The 21282-nt window shown below is 49.2% G+C and overlaps 1 protein-coding gene across 1 annotated transcript; it reads left to right on the plus strand.

Annotated features, from left to right (window-relative positions):
- The first annotated feature begins 241 nt into the window (after positions 1–241).
- On the plus strand, positions 242–10475 carry LOC116763191 (serine/threonine-protein phosphatase 6 regulatory subunit 2-like). The gene is given in 7 exon segments (XM_032650646.1): positions 242–291; positions 3751–4007; positions 4010–4605; positions 4608–5085; positions 5145–5525; positions 8188–8294; positions 10330–10475. Coding segments are annotated over 7 exon segments (1929 nt in total). The 3' UTR covers positions 10390–10475.
- The last annotated feature ends 10807 nt before the right edge of the window (positions 10476–21282 follow it).

A 21282-nucleotide genomic window follows, 5' to 3' on the forward strand; every position in this document is an offset into this window, starting at 1 on the left:
AAGGAGTCAGAGACCCTAACTACTTGGAGGGGCCGGGGAAAGCTTTATGGAGGAATGCAAGCTTGAGTAGGATTTTGCTGGAAGGGAAAGGGAGGATGAACAAAGCACTGGGTGTATGCAAAGTTCAGCTAAAGTAAACAGTGTATGTTTGTGTTAAACAGAGTGCTAAGTATTCTGGCTATAAAGAATATTAAAAAATCGTCCTCAAGGGTTTTTAGCTCTATGGAGACCTGAATATCTAATGATAGATATTCTCAGGATTCTTTGGGAGCCACCTAGCCTGGCTTTCAGGTAGGTCTTCTGGAGGAGGAAATAAAGCAGGAAGTGTGGTTGGTATATTTGAAGAGCCGCTAAGTAGTAAAAATACTGTGGGGGAGTAGCTAGGCATGAGGTTGGAAATTTCAGGCTTTCTGGAAGATCTTGAAGCACTATAGAAGTCACGCCAACTTGAGGATAAGCACCTATAAAGGGTTGTAAAAGAAAAGTGATGTGAACAAATTTATTTTTAAAAAAAGATAAATTAGATGGACAGACAAGTGGGTAGGAGTAGATGAGCTGGAGAGGGGGTAGAGACCCGAACCTGTTCAGAGGTTGAAATTGTAATTCTTCAATATCAATAAAACTGAGAAACTCTGATATCCAGAACTTTGTTAATGGTAGAGAGGAGTAAAAGGGAAGGGACATCTTTTAAAGACATTTAGGAGGTGGGATTGACAGAAGCTGTTTGCTACAGGAGATGTCTAGGAAGACTCCCAAGTTTGAGGTTTGGGTAAGGATATGCAGGATGAGGAGCAAGTTTTACAGGACGATGATGAGCGTTCAGTTTTGGAGTCCTCTGTAGTCAGTGTCCTTAGTGAAAAGCACCTTCAGGAGGAAGATGTCAAAAGCCAAATTCTAGGGAATTGATTGTGAATGGGAGGTGAAAAAGAGGAGGCAGCATGTGTAGCCTGCTCTTTGAATGTCCTTCTAAACACGACACTTGGAAGTCCCTTAGGTAGCACAGGTTCAGCTTGTTCAAAAATGAATTCCTCTGGATATATGGGGAGATGTGAAAAAGAAAATGTAGCAATAAGTGACCTGTAGAATCTGGATGGTGGGCATATGGGTGTTCACTATTCAATCTGTCAACCTTTTTCTTCATTTTTGACATGAGCTTATCATCTCTACCCTCCAACTATCCCTACCCCTGTGAACCCCACCTCAATAAACAGAACCACCATCTACTCAGTTATTTAGGCAACAGACCTGGGAGTGTCATTTAATTAGTCCCTCTCCTTCTCCCTTCTATTCCAATCAGTCACCAAATCTCCTAAATATCTCTTACATCCAGCAACAATGGAGTTGCACCTCATACCAAGGTTAGGTTCTAAAGTCAGTACATAAGGCAAAAGTTACATAGTCAACATAACTTTTGGAAATCCCTTAAATCACTCATAAAATACAGCAGTCATGGGACTTCCCTGGCGGTCCAGTGGTTAAGACTTGGCACTTCTACTGCAGGGGGCACAGGTTGAATCCCTGGTTGGGGAACTAAGATCCCTCATGCCACACCGTGAGGCCAAAAGTTAAAAAAAAAAAAAAATACAGCAGCCATGGTTTTGTGTCCACAACTCTGTAAACAAAATGTATGTGCAAGTATGTATGTATAAGCCAGTGTATAGTAATGTACAGTATATAATAGGGTATACAATATAACATTAAAGTATTTTCAACTACATACAAAAATGAGATAGTGCTCTCTCCAGCTGCAGGACACGTGGAAGCTCAGAGCCTGAGGCCAACACTGCCAGGACCTCAGGGTAAGAGGAGGGTCTCTGCTCTTGTATTTCAATAAACCTGTTGATCTTAAAAAAAAAAAAAAAAGTTAAATGTACACAGGGCACAAGGATGCTGCATTTCTCACCTCTTCACTGCCTCTACCCTAGTCCAAGCTTCCATCAACCCTCAGGATTATTGAAACAGCTTCCCAACTAGTCTCCTGGCTCCTTCCCCAGAGCCTGTCCAATCCATGCCCTACACTCCAGGCAGATTGACCTAATGACTGATTTGAGCAGGTCACTTTGCTGCTTTAAAACCCCTCAATGACATCCCACTGGTCCCTTAGGACAACGTTTAAAACACCCCCATATGGCTGCCCCAGCCTTCTGCCATCTGGCCTCTGCCCAGTCTCTGGACTTCATGTCACACACACCTCTTTCCTCTTGTTCTCTAAGCCCTGTCAGAATTGGGCTTTCTGTTCCTCAGGTTCACCATACTCTTTTGTGCTTCAGGGACTTTCCCATGCTGCTCTGTCCGCATAGAACTCTCTTACCCCCTCTGCTCAACTGGTTAACAAACACTTCTTATCTACTCAACGAACCATCCACCTCAATCCCCCAATACTTTGTTCTTGCTAAATTTTATTATTTTAAACTTTTTTATTTTTTGGCCGCGCAGCATGCGGATCCCCGACCAGGGATCAGACTCGTGTCCCCTGCATTGGAAGCATGGAGTCTTAACTGCTGGACTGCCAGGGAAATCCCCTTACCGAATTTTAAATTTAGAAAAGAAACATTGTGAAAAATAATCCACATATTTAAAATGCACTAAACATAAATGTATATTTCAATGGACTATTATAAAATGAAACCCCCCTGCAACAGCAACCCAGTTCAAGAAAAAGGACATTGCCTTCACCCCAGAAATCCCCCATAATACTGCTTGCTGGTCATAGACTCCTTCAACCCTCCCAAAGTAACCACTGTCCTACTGTCCTGATATTTATCGTAACCATTTACTTGCTTTTTCTTTATTGTTTTACCACCTAAATATGAATCCTAAAAACAATCATTTAGGTTTTCAAAAAACCGTTATTGGGATATAATTCACATACCATACAATTCACCCATTTAAAGTGTACAATGCAATGGTTTTCAATATATTCCATTATTAACTTTTTAAGATTGTGGTAAAATATATAAACATGAAATTTGTCATTTTAACCATTTTTGAGTGTACAATTCAGTGCCATTAATTACATTCACAATGTTGTGCAAACATCACTGCCATATAATTTCCAAAACATTTTTATCACCCCAAATAGAAACTCTATGACCATTAAGCAATTATGCCCCATTTCTACTTCTCCGCAGCCCCTGGTAACTTTTTTTTTTAATTAATTAATTAATTTGTGGCTGCGTTGGGTCTTCATTGCTGTGCGCGGGCTTTCTCTAGTTGCGGTGAGTGGGGGCTACTCTTCATTGCACTGCACGGGCTTCTCATTGCGGTGACTTCTCTTGTTGTGGAGCATGGGCTTTAGGTGTGCAGGCTTCAGTAGTTGTGGCATGCAGGCTCAGTAGTTGTGGCACACGGGCTTAGTTGCTCCACGGCATGTGGGATCTTCACGGACCAGGGCTTGAACCCATGTCCCCTACATTGGCAGGCAGATTCTTAACCACTGCCCCACCAGGGAAGTCCCCCATTCATCTGTTGATGGACACTTCAGTTGTTTCCATCTTTTGGCTGTTGTGAATAATGCACAATCATTTAATTTGCCCATTTTTAAATTTTATGAGAATGGAACGGGACAGAATATATTCTTTGTTATGTCTGGCTTTTAAAGCATGCATTCGGGGCTTCCCTGGTGGCGCAGTGGTTGTCGCCTGCCAAAGCAGGGGACACGGTTTCGATCCCTGGTCCGGGAAGATCCCACATGTCGTGGAGCAACTAAGCCTGAGCACCACAACTACTGAGCCTGCTCTCTAGAGCCCGCGTGCCACAACTGCTGAAGCCCCTGCACCTAGAGGCCGTGATCCGCAACAACAGAAGCCACCGCAATGAGAAGCCACCGCACGGGCTTAGTTGCTCTGCGACCCCCCAGCCTGCCACCAGCCGCCCCGAGAGCACGATGGTGGCGGCCCACCTGTTCCAGAAGTGTTGCCTGGTCCAGAGGATCCTGGAGGCCTGGGAAGCCAGTGACCACACACAGGCAGCGGGTGGCATGAGGCACAGGAACATGGGACACCTCACCCAATCGCCAACACGGTGGTGCAGAACCTGGAGGGGGGCCCCATGCAGACCCAGCTCAGCGAGGTCATCCGAGGGCTCCCCTGGGACTGCCGCGGGCGCTGGGAGAGCTTTGTGGAGGAGACGCTGATGGAGGCCAACCACAGGAACGCGGTGGACCTGGTTAGTACCCGCCATCTTCACCCCTCAAGTGAGGAAGAGGACGTGGAGGGCATTTTCCCTAATGAGCTGGCCCTTCAGCAGGCTTTCTCCGGGTACCAGGTCCAGCAGATGACAGCCACCTTCGTGGACCAGTTTGGCTTCAGCAACGAGGAGTTTGCTGAGCAGGACAACAGCGTCAATGCCCCATTTGACAGGATCTTGGAGATCAACTTCAGCGTCGACAGCCCCGGTGCCGCTCTGTTTGAGGCCTGCTGCAGTGACCACATCCAGCCCTTCGACAAGGAAGACGACCTCTGGGAGGACGTCCGTGTGGCCCAAGTGACCAGAGCCAGGTTTGGGGGCCCTCATGCTTCAGAGAGCTGCCGGAAGGATGGCCCGGAGCGCCGAGGCCAGGGCAGGGAGGAGAGCTCGAGAGCAGACGGGGACACGGCTCGGGCGGGCGGGTGGGCGCCCCTTGGGCTGCCGCCCAGAAGGAGGGTCCTCGTGTTGAGGGTGGCTCAGAAGCAGGTGCCCTGTGGACGGTGTTTGATGAGCCGGAGAATTCCATGGCCTCGGGCCCGGCCCCGGCGGTGGTGATGGGCGTGGGTTCCAGTGTGTGGGTGGCCAGCTCCCCCAGTGCCTTGGCTCCAGAGGAGAAAGGCTGGGGCAAGTTCACTGGCTTCCAGCCTTTCTGCTGCTCTGAGTCAGGGCCCAGGTGCAGCTCCCCAGTGGACAGAGGTCATGGCGATGCCCAGGGTGGCCTGAACCAGGGCCCAGAGAGAACCCTTGGCCCGGCCACTCCGGGTGCCTGGAACGCATGTGTTACCAGGAAGGCGCCCCTGGTGGCCTCCAAGAGCCGTGAGGACAAGCTGATGGAGGCTGTTGCCTCGGAGGCTGTTAGTGTGGGTCCCGGTCAGGAGGCCGCCCCCCGCCGCCCGTGTCAGTCCCCAGATGTGGGCGGAAGTGTTGTGGACAGACGTGGCCTGCAAGGTGTCCAGGGAAGGGCCCTGGGCCCGTGTGGCCCACAGAGTGGGCTGAGTGCGCCACTAGCACGCCTCCAGACCTGGCCTCCCTTGCACCTGTGGAAGTGACCTCTGCCCCGGTCGTGACCGTCCTTCCCAAGGCTGCCATGACGGCCACCACAGTACTGAGCAACGCCGGCCCCTCCCTGGCCACCCTGGCAGTCTCTCCAGTGCTGGCCGTGGCCGTCACCACTGCAGCCCCAGCTGGCCCAGCTGTCTCCATGGCGGCCGCCCTAGGGACGGTGACAAAGGACGGGCAGACAGATGGGCCGCCGCCTGCAGGAGCTGCCTTAAGTGGCCTCACGTGGTGCTGCTGCTGCCACCCAGCTTTGGAGCCCCAGCCAAGAAAACTACCTGGTGACGCATTTCGTGTTTTTAAATTAAATTAAATTTAATTTAAAATAAATGCTGCATTGGTAAAGCTGGCAGTTGGAACCAGTCGGACAGCCCAGCCTGCATTTCTCCTGCCTGACTCCGGGTGGGCCTCGAGGGTCCAGCCCCACACACAGCAATAAGGCCTCAGACGGGGGCTCTGCCTGCGGGGGCTGTGACTCCAGACGCCGCAAGGACCGAGGTCTGGGCTGGGCGCCACAGGCTCTGAGCCTGTTTTTAATCCATTATTTAACAAACGCAGATAGAGCCACATGTTTGCACTTTTTATCCAGCGCAGGAGAGGGTCTCCGAGGCTCTGGGGACAAATGTGGGTCTGGAGCTGGGTTGGCCAGACAGGGTTTTAGCTGCCTGGTGGCCCTGGGAGCTGGCCTTGAGCCAGGCTGCAAACTTGACTGACTTAAAAATAAAACGAGCCCCCCGCAGCCTGGCAGGGTGTCCCAGGCTTCCCGCCGCAGTGGGCAGTGGGGCGCCTGGCAGGAGCTGGCCACGGGCTGCAGGACGGGGTGCGGAGGGCCCAGCAGTGCCCAGGGGTGGGGGGCTAACCCTGCAACTGCTGTGGAGGGTGGGGACGAGCTGTCCTGGGGGTGTGCAGAGTTATCTCATGTTACTGTTCTGATAATCTGACAGGGCACCCAGATCCCACAACTCCCAATAAAAGTTGTTATTCTCACCGAAAAAAATAATAATTAAAAAAAAAAAAGAACAGCATGGTGTATATCCAGAAGAGAATAGCCAAACTCTTACACCTCAGTACTAAGAAAACAAACAATCCAATAAAACTATGGGCAAAAGATTTGAATAGACATTTTGCATAGGAAGATACAAAAATTGTTAATAAGCATATGACAAGATGCTCAATATCATTCTTGATTAGGGACATGCAAATCAGAACCACAGTGAGGTATCATTTCACACCCACTAAAATGGCTGTAATCAAAAATACAGAGACTTCCCTGGTGGTGCAGTGGTTAAGAATCTGCCTGCAGGGGCTTCCCTGGTGGCGCAGTGGTTGAGAGTCCACCTGCCAATGCAGGGGACACGGGTTCGTGCCCCGGTCCGGGAGGATCCCACATGCCGTGGAGCAGCTGGGCCCGTGAGCCATGGCCCCTGAGCCTGCGCGTCCGGAGCCTGTGCTCCACAACGGGAGAGGCCACAACAGTGAGAGGCACGCATACCGCAAAAAAAAAAAAAAAAAAAAAAAAAAAGAATCTGCCTGCCATTGCAGGGGACACTGGTTCGATCCCTGGTTCAGGAATATCCCACATAGCAACTAAGCCCATGCGCCACAACTACTGAGCCTGCGCTCTAGAGTCCGTAAGCCACAACAACTGAAGCCCTTGTGCCTAGAGCCCGTGCTCTGCAACAAGAGAAGCCACCGCAATGAGAAGCCCTTGCACCGCAACGAAGAGTAATCCCTGCTTACTGCACCTAGAGAAAGCCGACACACAGCAACGAAGACCCAACACAGCCATAAATAAATAAATAATAAATAAATAAATTCATTAATTGCCATTGATTTATGCTTTGTATTTCACCAAGATGTATTTATCCACTATAGAAACTACTTCCCTTCCCTGCCTATGGAATGTTAAGTTTGCACTCAAGGTGATATGTCTCCCTTAATTTGATATGCCACTAATTTATGGTTGTGCAGAAATATCAACAGCCTCATTTAAAACACACACACATGCATTTACATTTACCTAAATTTGTAAAAAATAACGAGGTGAGGTAGAATTTCCTCTCTCCTGAAAATTTGTTTTTAGCTACTAAAAAACCTAATGTTTCCAGGGCTACTGAAAATATACATTTACAAAGTCATTTACAAACTATTTTGAGGGTTAGTATTGATACAAGGACCACTGATAAACCTGATGTAAAATGTCCCAGACGTGACTTCCTATCTCCTGTGCACCCAAGGCTGCACCAAAACCCTCCTCGTTTTCTCTAGTAAGTCTTCCTCTCTTCCTCCTCCTTCTCCCTTTTCTTTAAGGTATTCTTTACATACCATTCTTGTTTTTTTTTTTAAATATCATATACAGCTTTATTATTACCATGTCATTTTTTTTACATCTTTATTGGACTATAATTGCTTTACAATGGTGTGTTAGTTTCTGCTTTATAACAAAGTGAATCAGTTATACATATACATATGTTCCCATATTTCTTCCCTCTTGTGTCTCCCTCCCTCCCACCCTCCCTATCCCACCCCTCTAGGTGGTCACAAACCACCGAGCTGATCTCCCTGTGCTATGCGGCCACTTCCCACTAGCTATCTATTTTACGTTTGGTAGTGTATATATGTCCATGCCACTCTCTCACTTTGTCACAGCTTACCCTTCCCCCTCCCTCTGTCCTCAAGTCCATTCTCTAGTAGGTTTGTGGCTTTATTCCTGTCTTACCCCTAGGTTCTTCATGACATTTTTTTTTCTTAAATTCCATATATATGTGTTAGCATACGGTATTTGTCTTTCTCTTTCTGACTTACTTCACTCTGTAGTTTTTTTTTCTTATTTAACTCTCTCTTTTGCTTTTCCTCATTTTTTATATTGTTTAGACTTTTAAAAAAAAGAAATCTGGAGATTTATCCTTTCCTGTCTCTTTTGATTGGCTTCAACTTTTTCAGGTCAACCTTGTATATCTGCTGTGGATTCTAACTCCCCTTCAGTGGAACCGGCAGTGGAACTGGCTTGTGAACTGCAGGATGTGGTCTTAGGCGCTGGCATCCCAGAGGTGACCGTGGGAGGGAAAGATGTGCCTTAACTGTAGAGTCTTTGGGATTTTCTATGCACGCAATCACAACCACTATGAGTATCAATAGTTTTGTTTCTTCCTTCTAATCCTCTTGTCTTTTATTTCTTTTTCTTTTTTACTCCCCTGGATAGACTTCGAAAGAACACTGATGGGAAGCAGAGATTGAGGATATCCTTACCCTGTGTGGTTCTTGATTGTGGCAGGCAGCCTCCAGGATGGTCCCCGCTGACCCTTGCCTACTGGTGTTCGCACCCTTGTGTAGTCCCTCTCTCATGTTGTTTATGTGACCAATCAAACATGGCAGAAGTGATGGTATGTCACTTCTGAGGCTAGGCAGTGAAAGATATAGTGGCATCTGCCTCTCTATTATCTATGGTACCTATTGTTCTATTATTTTTTTAGATTTTATTTATTATTTATTTATTTTATTTATTTTTGGCTGTGTCAGGTCTTAGTTGCAGTGCACGGGCTCTTCATTGTGACGCGTGGGCTTCTCTCTAGTTATGGCATGCGGGTTTTTCTCTTCTTTAGTTGTGGCACACAGGTTCCAGGCGTTGTGGCGCGTGGGCTCTGTAGTTTGCGGCACACGGGCTCTAGTTGTGGTGCGTGAGCTCAATAGTTGCGGCACGCAGGCTTAGTTGCCCCGCAGCATGTGGAATCTTAGTTCCCTAGCCAGGGATGGAACCCACGTCCCCTGCATTGTAAGGCAGATTCTTTACCACTGGACAACCAGGGAAGTCCCCCTGTTGTTCTTATTTATGCTGTTTTATACCCTTGGGTTATATCTGTGTGCTGGACACTGTTTTTGATAAATTATTTATAGAAATTCCTTGAGGCTCAAGATAATATCTCCACTAAACAGAACTTATTTTGCCAGCTCCTGAGGGCACTAGCAATCTGGAGCCACATAAGTCTGAAATTTTCACCCTAGCCCCTTGAGGCTGCCAGTATTGCAGCTCAGCCTTTTCCAAAACAAGAACCCCAAGGCATAAGCAGCCTTTAGGGAAGGTTTCATTTCACTTTCTCATGCTCTTCAGTATCTCAGCATCTCAATTCAGCAATTCTTCAAATCTCCTTATTTCTCCGATGCTTTTAAGATGACTTTTTAAAGTTTTTGTTTTGCTTTGGTTTGGTTTTATTGGTATGAGGGTTTGTCTGAACTATCTAGGCTTCCATGTCCAGAACTGTTGGTCCCTTTGACCCTCATTTGAGGGATCCAATAGGCAGCAATATCTTCACTGTGCTGTAGGATGAATCATAATTGGGCTAGGTCAATCATGGTAACCCCCTTCTTCTATGCCTGAGGTGGGCATATGACACACTTCTGAGGGAAAAAAAAGACACAAGAGGAAAATTCCTGAGAACTTGTGGATGAATTTTTGTGCCCTTTTAAAAGAGAGCTGATCGGGAACCAGAGCCTTTTCTCTTTATTGTGCTTTGGGGTGATGTTATGGAAGGAAGTCACACTTGAGTCTGTGGCACCCCTCTTATAACTGAGGGAAAAGCCAAGAAAATTGCAGAAGTGTCAACTCATGGTTTTTTATATTGTGGAGCCACTTAAAAATCCTGGAACCCTTTGCTTCCAAGCTTCTGAAATATTCTTATGGTTTCACTGTTAGTCAGGTTTTCTGTTATGTGCAGTCCAAAGTGTTCCTAATTGACATATCATCCTTCAAGACTCAGCTTTAAATAACATTTCCTCAGGGAAGCCTTTCTGAAACCTCCAGATCAATACATTGAATAATACACTCTACTTTCCCTTTAGTGCCCCTCATCATATTTCTAATATCTGTTGAATGATAGTCTCTCTCTGGGCTGTAAGCTCTATGAGAACAGAGACCATGGTAGGTATCCTAGAGTCCAGCCCAGTGCCAGCCTCTTATAAATAAATAACTATCCAAATAGACAAATAAAAGCATCAAGAGCAACAAATGGAGGGAGAAACTAGATAAAACTAGATAAAAACCCTGGAGGATGTGGATTTAAATTTGTGCAACTGTTCTTCTTCTAACAGACGAAAACTCTTAAAGCTCAAAGAATCAATACAGGGCTTCCCTGGTGGCGCAGTGGTTAAGAATCCGCCTGCCAATGCACGGGACACGGGTTCAAGCCCTGGCCCGGGAAGATGCCGCAGAGCAACTAAGCCCGTGCGCCACAACTACTGAGCCTGCGCTCTAGAGCCTGCAAGCCACAACTACTGAGCCCGCATCCTGCAACTACTGAGCCCGCATCCTGCAACTACTGAAGCCCGCATGCCTACAGCCTGTGCTCCGCAACAAGAGAAGCCACCGCTATGAGAAGCCCACACACTGCCATGAAGAGTATCCCCTGCTCACCGCAACTAGAGAAAGCCCACGACACAGCCAGGAATAAAAAAAAAAAAAAAAATCATTACACAAGTTTTGGAATGACCATCGTGAGAACTGGGTATGAATGTTCATCTGGGAAAAGTAAGAGTTGCTAAGTAGTGTTAAAGACCCAGCTGGGATTAGAAACCATGTATGTGCATTGGCATCAGTCGGCAGAATTATGAGATTTCTTCCAGCAGTGGTCAGCTGTCTGGGTGTGGGAAAGAAGTTGGGTAATTAGATTGATCCAAAGATGGGGGCTCTCAGGACAGGCTGCCTTCTGTTCTGGTCTCTGGTAAAGTAAGTAAAAGTAGATATGGAATTTTATTTAATTTATTTAATCTCTCAATAGATTAAACCTTGTAGAACTCAAAAGGCCTGCCCTTTCATTCCAGACCGGAGAATATCCCTTGGCTGAAGCACTCACTGCCCCCATCTCCCACTTGCCATGGAAAGGCTTATGAGGGGGATGTGTGAATTTCCTAAAGTGTGTGTGTGTGTGTGTGTGTGTGTGCGCTTGTGCATTTTTCTGGGGTGAGTGTCTATAGTTTCCACCAGATTCTCAAAAGGGTCTGTGATCCAGAAAGGCAAGAAGCACTGACTTGGGGTTAGCTCCTAGCCGTGAGCCACTGTGTGGATCCACTGTGACAATCAGGGCTTGACTGATGGGTGGTCACAGCCCTGCTTATTAACGAGAGGTGGCATGGCACAGTGGTAGATGTGTAGACTCCAGGGTCAGAGGCCTGGGCTATGCCACTTAGCTCCTCAGTTTCTTATCAAATGGGAATGATAATCACAGTTCCTTATCTCAGAGAGCTGTTCCAAAGATTAAATGAGTTAGTACATGTAAGTGCTTAGGACCATGCCTGGCACTTAGTAAGAGCTGGTTTTTTTTTTTTTTTTTTTTTTTTTTTGCGGTACGCGGGCCTCTCACTGTTGTGGCCTCTCCCGTTGCGGAGCACAGGCTCCGGACGCGCAGGCCCAGCGGCCATGGCTCACGGGCCCAGCCGCTCCGCGGCATGTGGAATCTTCCCGGACCGGGGCACGAACCCGCGTCCCCTGCATCGGCAGGCGGACTCTCAACCACTGCGCCACCAGGGAAGCCCCAAGAGCTGGTTTTTATTATACCTAATGGTTAGTGATGCGTCAGGACCCACATTCAGGACAAAGAGGTTGAATCAGGAGGCATCGTTTGGGGGAGCAGTCTCTTCTCCCTGATACTTATTGTGTGATCTGGGGCAAGTTCCTTAACTGGTCTGTGCCTCAGTTGTCTCATCTGTAATATGGGGTTAGTAATAGTAACTACCTCATAACATTGTTGTAGGTCTTCTATATGAGCTCAGAGCAGTGAGTCCAACTCACTAAATGTTGGTATTATTATTAGTAGTAGTAGTAGTATTACTGCCTTGGTATATTCAGGCTCCTCATTTTGATGAGAGCAGCTCTTTGCAGCTGGCCCCCAAGCCTTCCCTCACACTGAAACCTTCACAACTCACAAAGCACCTCACACATACTGTGTCTACCTCACAGCAGCTCATTGAGGTGAAGACTTGAGACCCAAAGAGAGTAAGGGACTAAACCTAAGGCCCCTCTACCTGCCCCCTTCCTCATGGCATCCCTTCCTCTCCCTGGTTTCCATCTACAGCAATCCCACTTGTGAAATCCCACACCGACTACAAAGCCTTTCTGGTTCCCCTAATCAGAATCCCTGTTTGGAACCAACTTCATGGCCTGCTCACAGTTCTGCACTGACCTCACGGCTCGCCTCCCCACTAAGCTGCAGACTCCCAGGCCCAGTCCTACTCCTTTTATTGCACCTATCACCGCTCTTTGGACAGAAAATGCCTTCTCTAGAGAGCTGCTGAGTGAAGGAAGTTAAATCTTGATGATTCTACTATTCCAAGGTATTCACATGTCTAAGGGAAGGGAGGAAGAGACACTGAAATGCTGATCTTCCCTGTAGACCAAGAAACTGAGCACATAAACAGTGGCCAGAGCGTATGGAAAAAGAGAACTCACCCACAGCCTTCTGAAAGCTGCCCAGGAAACCAACCCCTTATCTACAGTAAACCACCCAGGAAGTCTATAAATCAGATTTGTAGGAAGTTAGACTATCTCTAGCAACAATCCGGGAAGATAAACAATAACTTCTAGGGACTTCCCTGGTGGCGCAGTGGTAAAGAATCCACCTTACAGTGCAGGGGACGCGGGTTCTATCCCTGGTCAAGGGAACTAAGATCCCACATGCCACGGGGCAACTAAGCCTGCCTGCGTACCACAACTATTGAGCTCGCACGCCTCAACGAGAGAGAAGGCCATGCCCTGCAACTAGAGAGAAACCTGAACAGACAGCGTGCCCTAACGAAAAAGATCCTGCATACCTCAACAAAGATCCCATGTGCCTCTACTAAGACCCGATGCGGCCAAAAACAAACAAAAAAACCAATAACTTCTATAACAATTGGATCAAAAAGGCCAGGACTTGATTAATAACTGACAACTTGCCTAATTTTGGTCCCCACTTCCAATGTGGGAGCAACCATAGAAAGCCAAATATGTACGTACCCCTAACCAGTCGTGCCCCAGGATGCCCCATTTCTAGTTAGTCCGCCTACAAGCTTCCCCATGCCAACAGCCTCAATCAGGGCACACGTGAAACCTTCCCTTTTATCCACTATGAAGCTTTCCCATTCCTCTGCCTGCCTTTGATTCTCTCCTAAAACACAAGTGACCTCGGCTGATTCCCTTGCTATCGCAAGGACAGAATACAGAGCCTGCCTTTGCTTTTCTCATTTGGCTGGTTATTTCCATGAGACCTCGGAATGAAAGCGCAGGGAGCAGAGACCCAGACCTCTGTCAGTTCCCTGGTTTCCCCTGGGGTGGAGCTCTGAGCCCTCAAACAGCAGAGATGCTGGCTGATCCACTGGAAATGCTGAGCAGACCTTTGGACTCAACTGAGGGAGAGCTGGGGAGGCCAAATTGACTCAGATTAAATCCCCCAGGCATAAAAATCACAAAAGAGTTTTTGTTAGATGCTGATTGGGAGGGAGAGGCTCCAAAGATCTGGGAAAAGGATAGGACAACTGGGAATAGAGAAATGAGGGAAAGGCAGGAATCTTGCCTAGAACCAGAGCAGGGATTGCCTGGAACTGCTTGGGTGGGATGGAGAGTTGAGTCAAAATTCTTTTCTAACCTCCACCAAAATCCTTTATCCAAAACACTGATATTTGCTGAGTGCGTAGCGCGTACCAGGCACGGCCACTGACTTCATGGAGTTCACACCCTAGTGGGGGAAGACAGACAATAAATGACTAATATATATATATATATATAATTTTTTAATATATATATAATTTCAGAAGTGGTAAGTGCCCTGAGGAAAATAAAATAGGATGTTGGACAGAGAGAAGGGGTGCTGGGGTTGGCAGTGCAGCGTACGGAAATGTGGTTGGGGAAGACTTCTCTGAGAAATGACATTTGCACTGACACCAGAAGGAACCAGCAGTAATTCTCCCAGGGGAAGTCGTTTTCCAGGCAGAGGGAGCAGCTTAAGCAAAGGCCCTGAAGTGGGACTGGGTTTGATACGTTCAATATGGAACAGAAAGAAGGTGGAACAGAAGGAAGGTGGGTTTGGCTAGAGCAGCGTGAGGGGAGGGTACTAGTGGTGGGATGAGACCAGGAAAGGAAGCTCAAGTCAGACCAGGCATGAAAGGAGGGCTTTCGAGGCCATGTTAAGAGTTTAGATTTTATTTTATTCTAAATATAATAGGAAGCTATTGCGAGAAGGCACTAAACTCCTTGCCTGCCTCAGCCATTTTGTCAAAGCCTTAGAAGAGCTCCCTTGTTGAGATTTTGTCAAGATCCTGGTAGTCGGGGGATGTGTGTACGTGGGGGGATGGCACTGAGGAGATAGGAGGTGGCTCAGGCCCAGTTGCTTTACATCACAGCCAGAATCTTGTTCAGGAGGACAAAATGGGCCACAGAGAGTGTGTGAACCCCTGAAGTTGTACACTAATTTTGTGCATGTGTGTACCCTATTTTAGGGAAGAATCCAGGCTTTGTCAGATTCTCAGAGGAGTCTCTGTAACCAAAAGAAGATAGAAAAGGAGGCTACTGACTTGTATGCTTGCGTACGCGTATGCCATCTTAGTAAGGACCCGCGGATGTGGCCAGCGAGGGGCAGGGGTAGGGGGGGAAAGCAGGGAGATGCGTTGTACTGTGCACCATGTGCTTTACCTATTTTTATTTTTTTTAAATGAAGTATAATTGACTTAAAATGTTATATTAGTTTCAGGCGTACAACATAGTGATTCAATATTTTTATAGATTACAAAATGATCACCACTGCTTTACCTATTTTTAAAAATCCTCTTCAGTGTAAAGGACTGAAGCCAGAGGAGAATGGATAGGGTGAGGAGGAAGGTGCAAAAGTCTTGGTTGTGGCCAGGGCAGGGCGGTGACGTGCCTGCTGGTCCTAACTTGACCCACCCCACTGCTAACCTGTGCTCACAGCCCTCAACTCTGAAGAGCTTGTCCCAGAGATGTGGGTCTGTGCAGGAGGGCTCGGCTGCCCAGTGAGCACCCACTGCACTGCTTTGGGAGAGTGGTCGTGATCTTGGGTGGCCTCGGCCTGCAGCGGCTTGAAGCAGGGTTTCAGTTCCCGGCCGGTGATTGAGGTCGGGTCGCGGCGGTGAGAGCACCGAATCCTAGGCACTAGATCAGTGGTCAGTGACAAGACCCGGGCCCTACGGCTTTGCAGAAAAAGAATTCCCACAGAGATGGAAAGTGGTGAAACAAGTATTTATTAGGAGAAAAAAGTACAGTACGTGTGGATAGACACACGGGCGGGTGCAGAAAGAGTCGCGCCCTCGTGACAGTTTGAATCACTTATATGGGGCAATTTTTCCAGGTTTCCTTTGGCCAATCATTTTGATTTGCCTGGTTCAAAGTCTGAATTTGGTATAGCTCAGGATTTTCCCACGTGTACACTCACATCTCTTAGCCAAGATGGATTCTACCGAAGAGGCCTATAGGTAAGTGAGCATTAGTTGGCATCACACCCCTTTTGACCTCCAAGGAGCCTTTCTGCTCATGTGTAGTCGGGGAGGTCTCCTGACTTCGAGAATGAGGAATATGTGCTCTCTTATCTTCTATCTGGGCAGGGCCCAGCCTCCTCTCTCAATTGTCCTGTTATTCCCGTCTCCACGGAGTATCGGTCCACAAGGAACGAACTCAAATTGTTTGCCCCGGGGGCCCATCTGTCTCCTGCCTCAGTCAGAATAGATCCCCTGGAGATGTCCTTGCTCAGGACCTGAGGCCAATGTCCTCTGCCTGAGCCCCAGGCTCCTCTGAGCCCTGCAACTTCACCAAGAGAAGCCGGGGCTTCCGGAGCACGGCACACTGCCGACCCCACCAGGAGCCTTGGGCTCAGATCTGAATGCATCTCTCAGCTGCTTTTATGAGGGGTCCATCCCCAACAAATGATCTTTGTTGGTCATTTTGCTTTGAGTAAAAGTTCCCTTGCTCTGCCTGACATCCATGCCAGCCCTAGCCAGGCAGATGGAGGCTGAGACGGGAGTGTTTTCTCTTAATTCTCTCCAGAACCTTGTGCTTTGCCTCCCCACAAATAGGTCTGGCCCGACCTTCATCACCCACCTGTTCTCAGTGATCAGTAAGTGGGCAGGGACTTGCCTCCCTAGGGTGTTCAGATCCACAGCAATCCTGGTCCACGAGCTGGGGAGTGGAATCAGCTGCTGATGACAGGTTCCTGGCAGGGTGCAGAGCAGGCCAGGGCCTCCTTGTCCACACTGGGGGAGGGGATCAGGGTGGCTTTGTGCTGGCCAATTAAACCGCAGAGCTGCTCTCCTGCTGGGGAGAAATTCAGACCTTTCAATAGCTTCCTCCTGGGGCCACCTCTGTGGTGTCAGCACAGGCATTTATAATTGTGTAGCCTAATAGAATTTTACCACTCAGTCTTCTAACTCTAAATTAAATAATAATACCATCCAATATTTACTTACTTACTATGGATCAGGTGCTATTTAGTTAAAGACTACATGTATCATCCCATTTAAACCCCACTGAGGGACTTCCCTGGTGGCGCAGTGGTTAAGAATCCGCCTACCAGTTCAGGGGACACGGGTTTGAGCCCTGCTCCGGGAAGATCCCACATGCCGCGGAGCAACTAAGCCTGTGCGCCACAAGTACTGAGGCTGCGCTCTGGAGCCCGCGAGCCACAACTACTGAAGCCTGCATGCCACAACTACTGAAGCCCAAGTGCCTAGAGCCTAAGCCACCACAATGAGAAGCTGACGCACCGCAACAAAGAGTACCCCAGCTCACCACAACTAGAGAAAGCCCGTGCACAGCAATGAAGGCCCAATGCAGCCAAAAATTTAAAAACACACACACACACAAAAACCCACTGAGCCCCGAGGTAGTGGCGTGGTCACGTCCCGCTGTCACGCAGCTAGTTGGTCAAGGAGGTGGCATGTGAACCCAGGCAGCCTGGGAACACTGTGCCTATAGCTGCATCAATAAAAATAAAGCGGTTCGCAGAAGGGCCCCACAGTCTTGCATCAAATGGGATGCAATCCGGGCCCAGTAATCAGAGAACAAACTTGAGCGTCCTGACTGTTGCACACAAGCACGCAGTGGGGATACCGGCTGCTGGCCTGGAGTCAGGGGCCCCAGGCTGCCGTTTCCTCTGTAAAATAAAGGGACAGCCTGTACTGCTCCAGTGCTCCCAGCTCTGAAAGGCTGCAGGTTACTTCCCAGAAAAGTGTGAGCTCCTCCTGCTGGGAAAACCACTACCAGGCCTGCCAACACTTCTCCTTGCCCCAGCGGCTCAGAACGGTGCCGGGAAGCTGCTGGGCCGGGGGTGGGGAGACCTGGGTTCTGGCTCCAGTTCTGCTTCCTAAGTCAAGCGCTTGGCATCCTCTCCTGCCTCATTTTTCTCATCTGATGAATGGAAGTAATGTCCACAGGCCCACCCCCACTTTATAAGGTTTGGGGAGAAGATAAAATGAGATGATGAATCTAAAAAAGCCCTTGGGGGCTTCCCTGGTGGCGCAGTTGGTGAGAGTCTGCCTGCCAATGCAGGGGACATGGGTTCCTGCCCCGGTCCGGGAAGATCCCACATGCCGTGGAGCAGCTAGGCCCGTGAGCCATGGCCGCTAAGCCTGCGCGTCCGGAGCCTGTGCTCCACAACGGGAGAGGCCACAACAGTGAGAGGCCCACGTACCACAAAAAAAATAAAAAAATAAAAAAGCCCTCGGAGGGAATTCCCTGGTGGTCCAGTGGTTAGGACTCTGTGCTTCCACTGCAGGGGACACGGGTTTGATCCCTGGTCAGGAACTAAGATCCCGAAAACTGCATGGCATGGCCAAAAAAGAAAAAAAAAAAAAAAAAAAGCCCTTGGAGACTGGAGGTTCTGTGCACAGTGAAGAATTGGGGCCAAGGCAGGTCTCTTACCCTCTGCATCCTGGAGTTTCTGAGATGAGGACAGGCCCTGAAGTGAGAGACAGGCAGGCAGTGCTGGGTATAACTGCCCCTCACCCTCCACCAAGGTCGCCCTGCCTGCCAGGCGCCCTCTCCTGGGGCAGCAGCCCCTCCCCATTGTGAGAGGACAGCCAGACAGCAGGGGGCTGAGGTGAGGAGAAGACACAAGGACTCAGAAACAGGGATTTTCTTTCTGATGCTGACCCTGGGCTGACTGTCAGGGCTTCAAAGGGGAGGCTCAGGGAGCTGAACCCCAGAATGATGACTCACTCGTTAAACAATGTAATTGAGCACCTACCGGGTACCAGACACTGGAAAACAGTGAGCTCCCAAGTGCCCCAGGTGGATGCCCTGCGGGTGAGTCTCGGAGTCTCCTGCGCACTGACTGAGCCAGCAGAGCTGAGGGACCATGTGGGGCCTGTCCGGGAGCGTGGACTGAAGAGAATCAAGTGAGAGCTGCGGCTGAAGCCAAACTAGGGAAGCTGGGGAACCAGGCTGCAGTCCCAGACTGAATGTGAGACCACAGAGCAGGGACCCTTACGCTTCTCGGCCCCAGGAAGAGCAGTGGTCACCTTAGAGCCCCAGAAGTCCAGCTGGGGCCAGTGGCTCAGCCAGAGTCCAGGCACATCTGTGCATCTGGGGGCAGGTGACCCTGGACCTGTGGTCTGAGTGGCAAGCTGGTTACCTCCTGCCTCCACCTGCACCTCCCCCGTGTCCCCCCCTGCAGCAAGCCTCCACCCTCCCATTTCTGACGTCAGGTCCTTGGTATGTAGAGCCTTTCCTCTTGTCCTGGAAGAAGACGCCGGCTGGACTGTATCAGTTCTTTCCGTCACCCTCAGCCACTCTTGGAGCTTGCTTACCCCAGAAATTAAACATTTCCTTCTCAGTTTGTGTTCCCAGTTCACTTGGGCCAGCGGCTTAGTGGCCACCTCTAAGCATTTTGCTAAAGTTTCCCCTCTTAGCATACACCACACAAGCAGCAACTGAATTTTTATCATGTAGTCCTCGATGCCAGGCCCTGTAGGGGAAACCAAGAAGTGTAAGGCAAGTCCCTGCTCTTAGGAATTTCTCATCTAATTACGGAAAACTGAATAGCGTACGGGTGCAGCCTGCCTACCGTCTCACCTGCCGGGAGCCATTGGGGCGCGGTGCTAAATGCAGCTGGAGGGGAAGAGGACACGTCGGGCCAACACCTGATTTTGGAAGAGGTGGCATCTGAGCTGACCTTGGAGGATGAGTAGGATGTAAGGGATGGGAAGGAGAGAAGGCATTCCATGGATGCCAGGAGCCAAGTGTCACACATTAGTATTGGTCACTGTCACCGTGATCCACGCAGGAGGTGAGGAGAGCTTTGTCGGGTGGTGGCCACAGAAGGGACGAGGACACATAACTATGTGAAGGACAGGAAGTCTTTGGGCTAAGAGGACTGGACTTCATGTCCATGACAGGATCTGGGATCTAATTCTGGGTTTGCCAGAAATTGCCACAATCTCTTCACCTGGAAAATGGAGAGACTGGGCAAAATAACCTCTAAATTTCCGTACTATTCTGGAATTAAAGGAGAGAAAGGAGTAAAGATGACTCTAGGATTTTGAAAAACAGTCCCCAAAACAGGAGGTCAGGAGAAGTAAGGAGAGGAAGCATGGTTTGGGGAGAGGATGTCAGTTTTACATGAATTTGAGTGTACCCCTCCGTGACCCTTCCTTCCACTGGGTTCTGGTCCCCACTGCCACAGGCAGATCTGTTCTTAGTCTTGCCTGGCATCCGCCGCTTCCCTCCCCTGGGAGAGCGTGACCCTGCTGCATCAAGGCCAGAGTAAGGAAGAGGACCTGGCCTTTGCTCCAGGAGATTTGTCAGCTTCTCCTCTGTGAATAAACACCTTCTCCATCACCAACACAATCTTGCTAGGAAATGTGTGGCTGCCCAGGGCCCACAGGTGAGAGTGGGAAGCCCCTAAACTGACAATTAAGTTTCCATCCCCTCCGGGGGAAGGGGGGCTTGAAACAGAAATGAGGCTGTTATTGAGAAATGAAGTGTGGTTCCTGCATACCTGGGTTGGAGGACCCAAATGGGTACCTGGTTCACAGGCAAACTTCCCAAGGAGTGGCTTAGACCAGTGGACCTCCCCCGTGGGTGTGCACAGGACCCCCGTAGAGCTCAGGAACGAGATCACCCAGATTGGGGACCAGGCAGCTGTATTTTAATATCCTCGCAGGCAACTGTCAGACACATCTAAGTGAGAGACTCCTGGGCCTAGAGAGCTGCCAGGGCCAGGGCTTTGGGCCAAGGAGAGAGAGGGACAGAGGTGGTCCTGGGAGGTGAGGGGCTCACCGATAGAGAGAATGTGCTGGGGCATGGAAGGTTCCAACCTCAGAGGAGACGGATGGGGGTGGGCATTTCAGGCAAGGAGGCACACAGGCCCTGGCTGGGGGCTCTGCCTGTTTGGGGTGGTGAAGCCAGAGGGGCAGGCTGTGGCCAGGAGGGCAAGGCTTTGAATGCCACACTAAGAGCTGGACTAGATCCTGAAGCTGCCAGGAGCAGGGAAGGCTGTGAGCAAGAGAAGGGAGACCTTTCCAGCACCAGGAGCAGATGTGGCCCCCTGCTTGTCTACACAGGGCCCTCAAGGTCTCTGAGATGAGCCTGGGCCTGTGGTCAGGGGGGCAAGCCCACACTACCTCCTGCCTTGACTCATTTCCTTCAGAGCAAGCTCTGAGTCTTCCATTTCTGACTTCAAGTCCTTGGTATGTACAAAATTCTTGCCTCTCCTTTGGCTGCCCTGCCCGCCTCTCTGGCTGCAGTTTTGAGTTTTGTACCCTGATTCCTACCCTTTTATGTCTGCCTTTCTTAGGCCTTCAGCACAATTTGTCAAAATTAATTTGACACCAAGCTGGCTTTCTCTAGAAAGTTAGGGAAACTTCTAGGCACGAGAGCAAGATTCATGTGGGGAGAATTACCATGGCCCTTTCCTTAGGGCAGTCCTGAGGTTAGAATCCTCTGTCTCCAGCGGCAATCCAGTAAAGAAAGAAGCCATTTCTTGAGGCTCAAGTGGTGGAAATAGCTTGCTCAGATTCTGTCCCATGGAGTCCAGCACATCAGCTGATCTCCCCACTCTGCTCCAT

The sequence above is a fragment of the Phocoena sinus genome, chromosome 1 (genome assembly GCF_008692025.1).
Source record: "Phocoena sinus isolate mPhoSin1 chromosome 1, mPhoSin1.pri, whole genome shotgun sequence".
NCBI lineage: Eukaryota > Metazoa > Chordata > Mammalia > Artiodactyla > Phocoenidae > Phocoena > Phocoena sinus.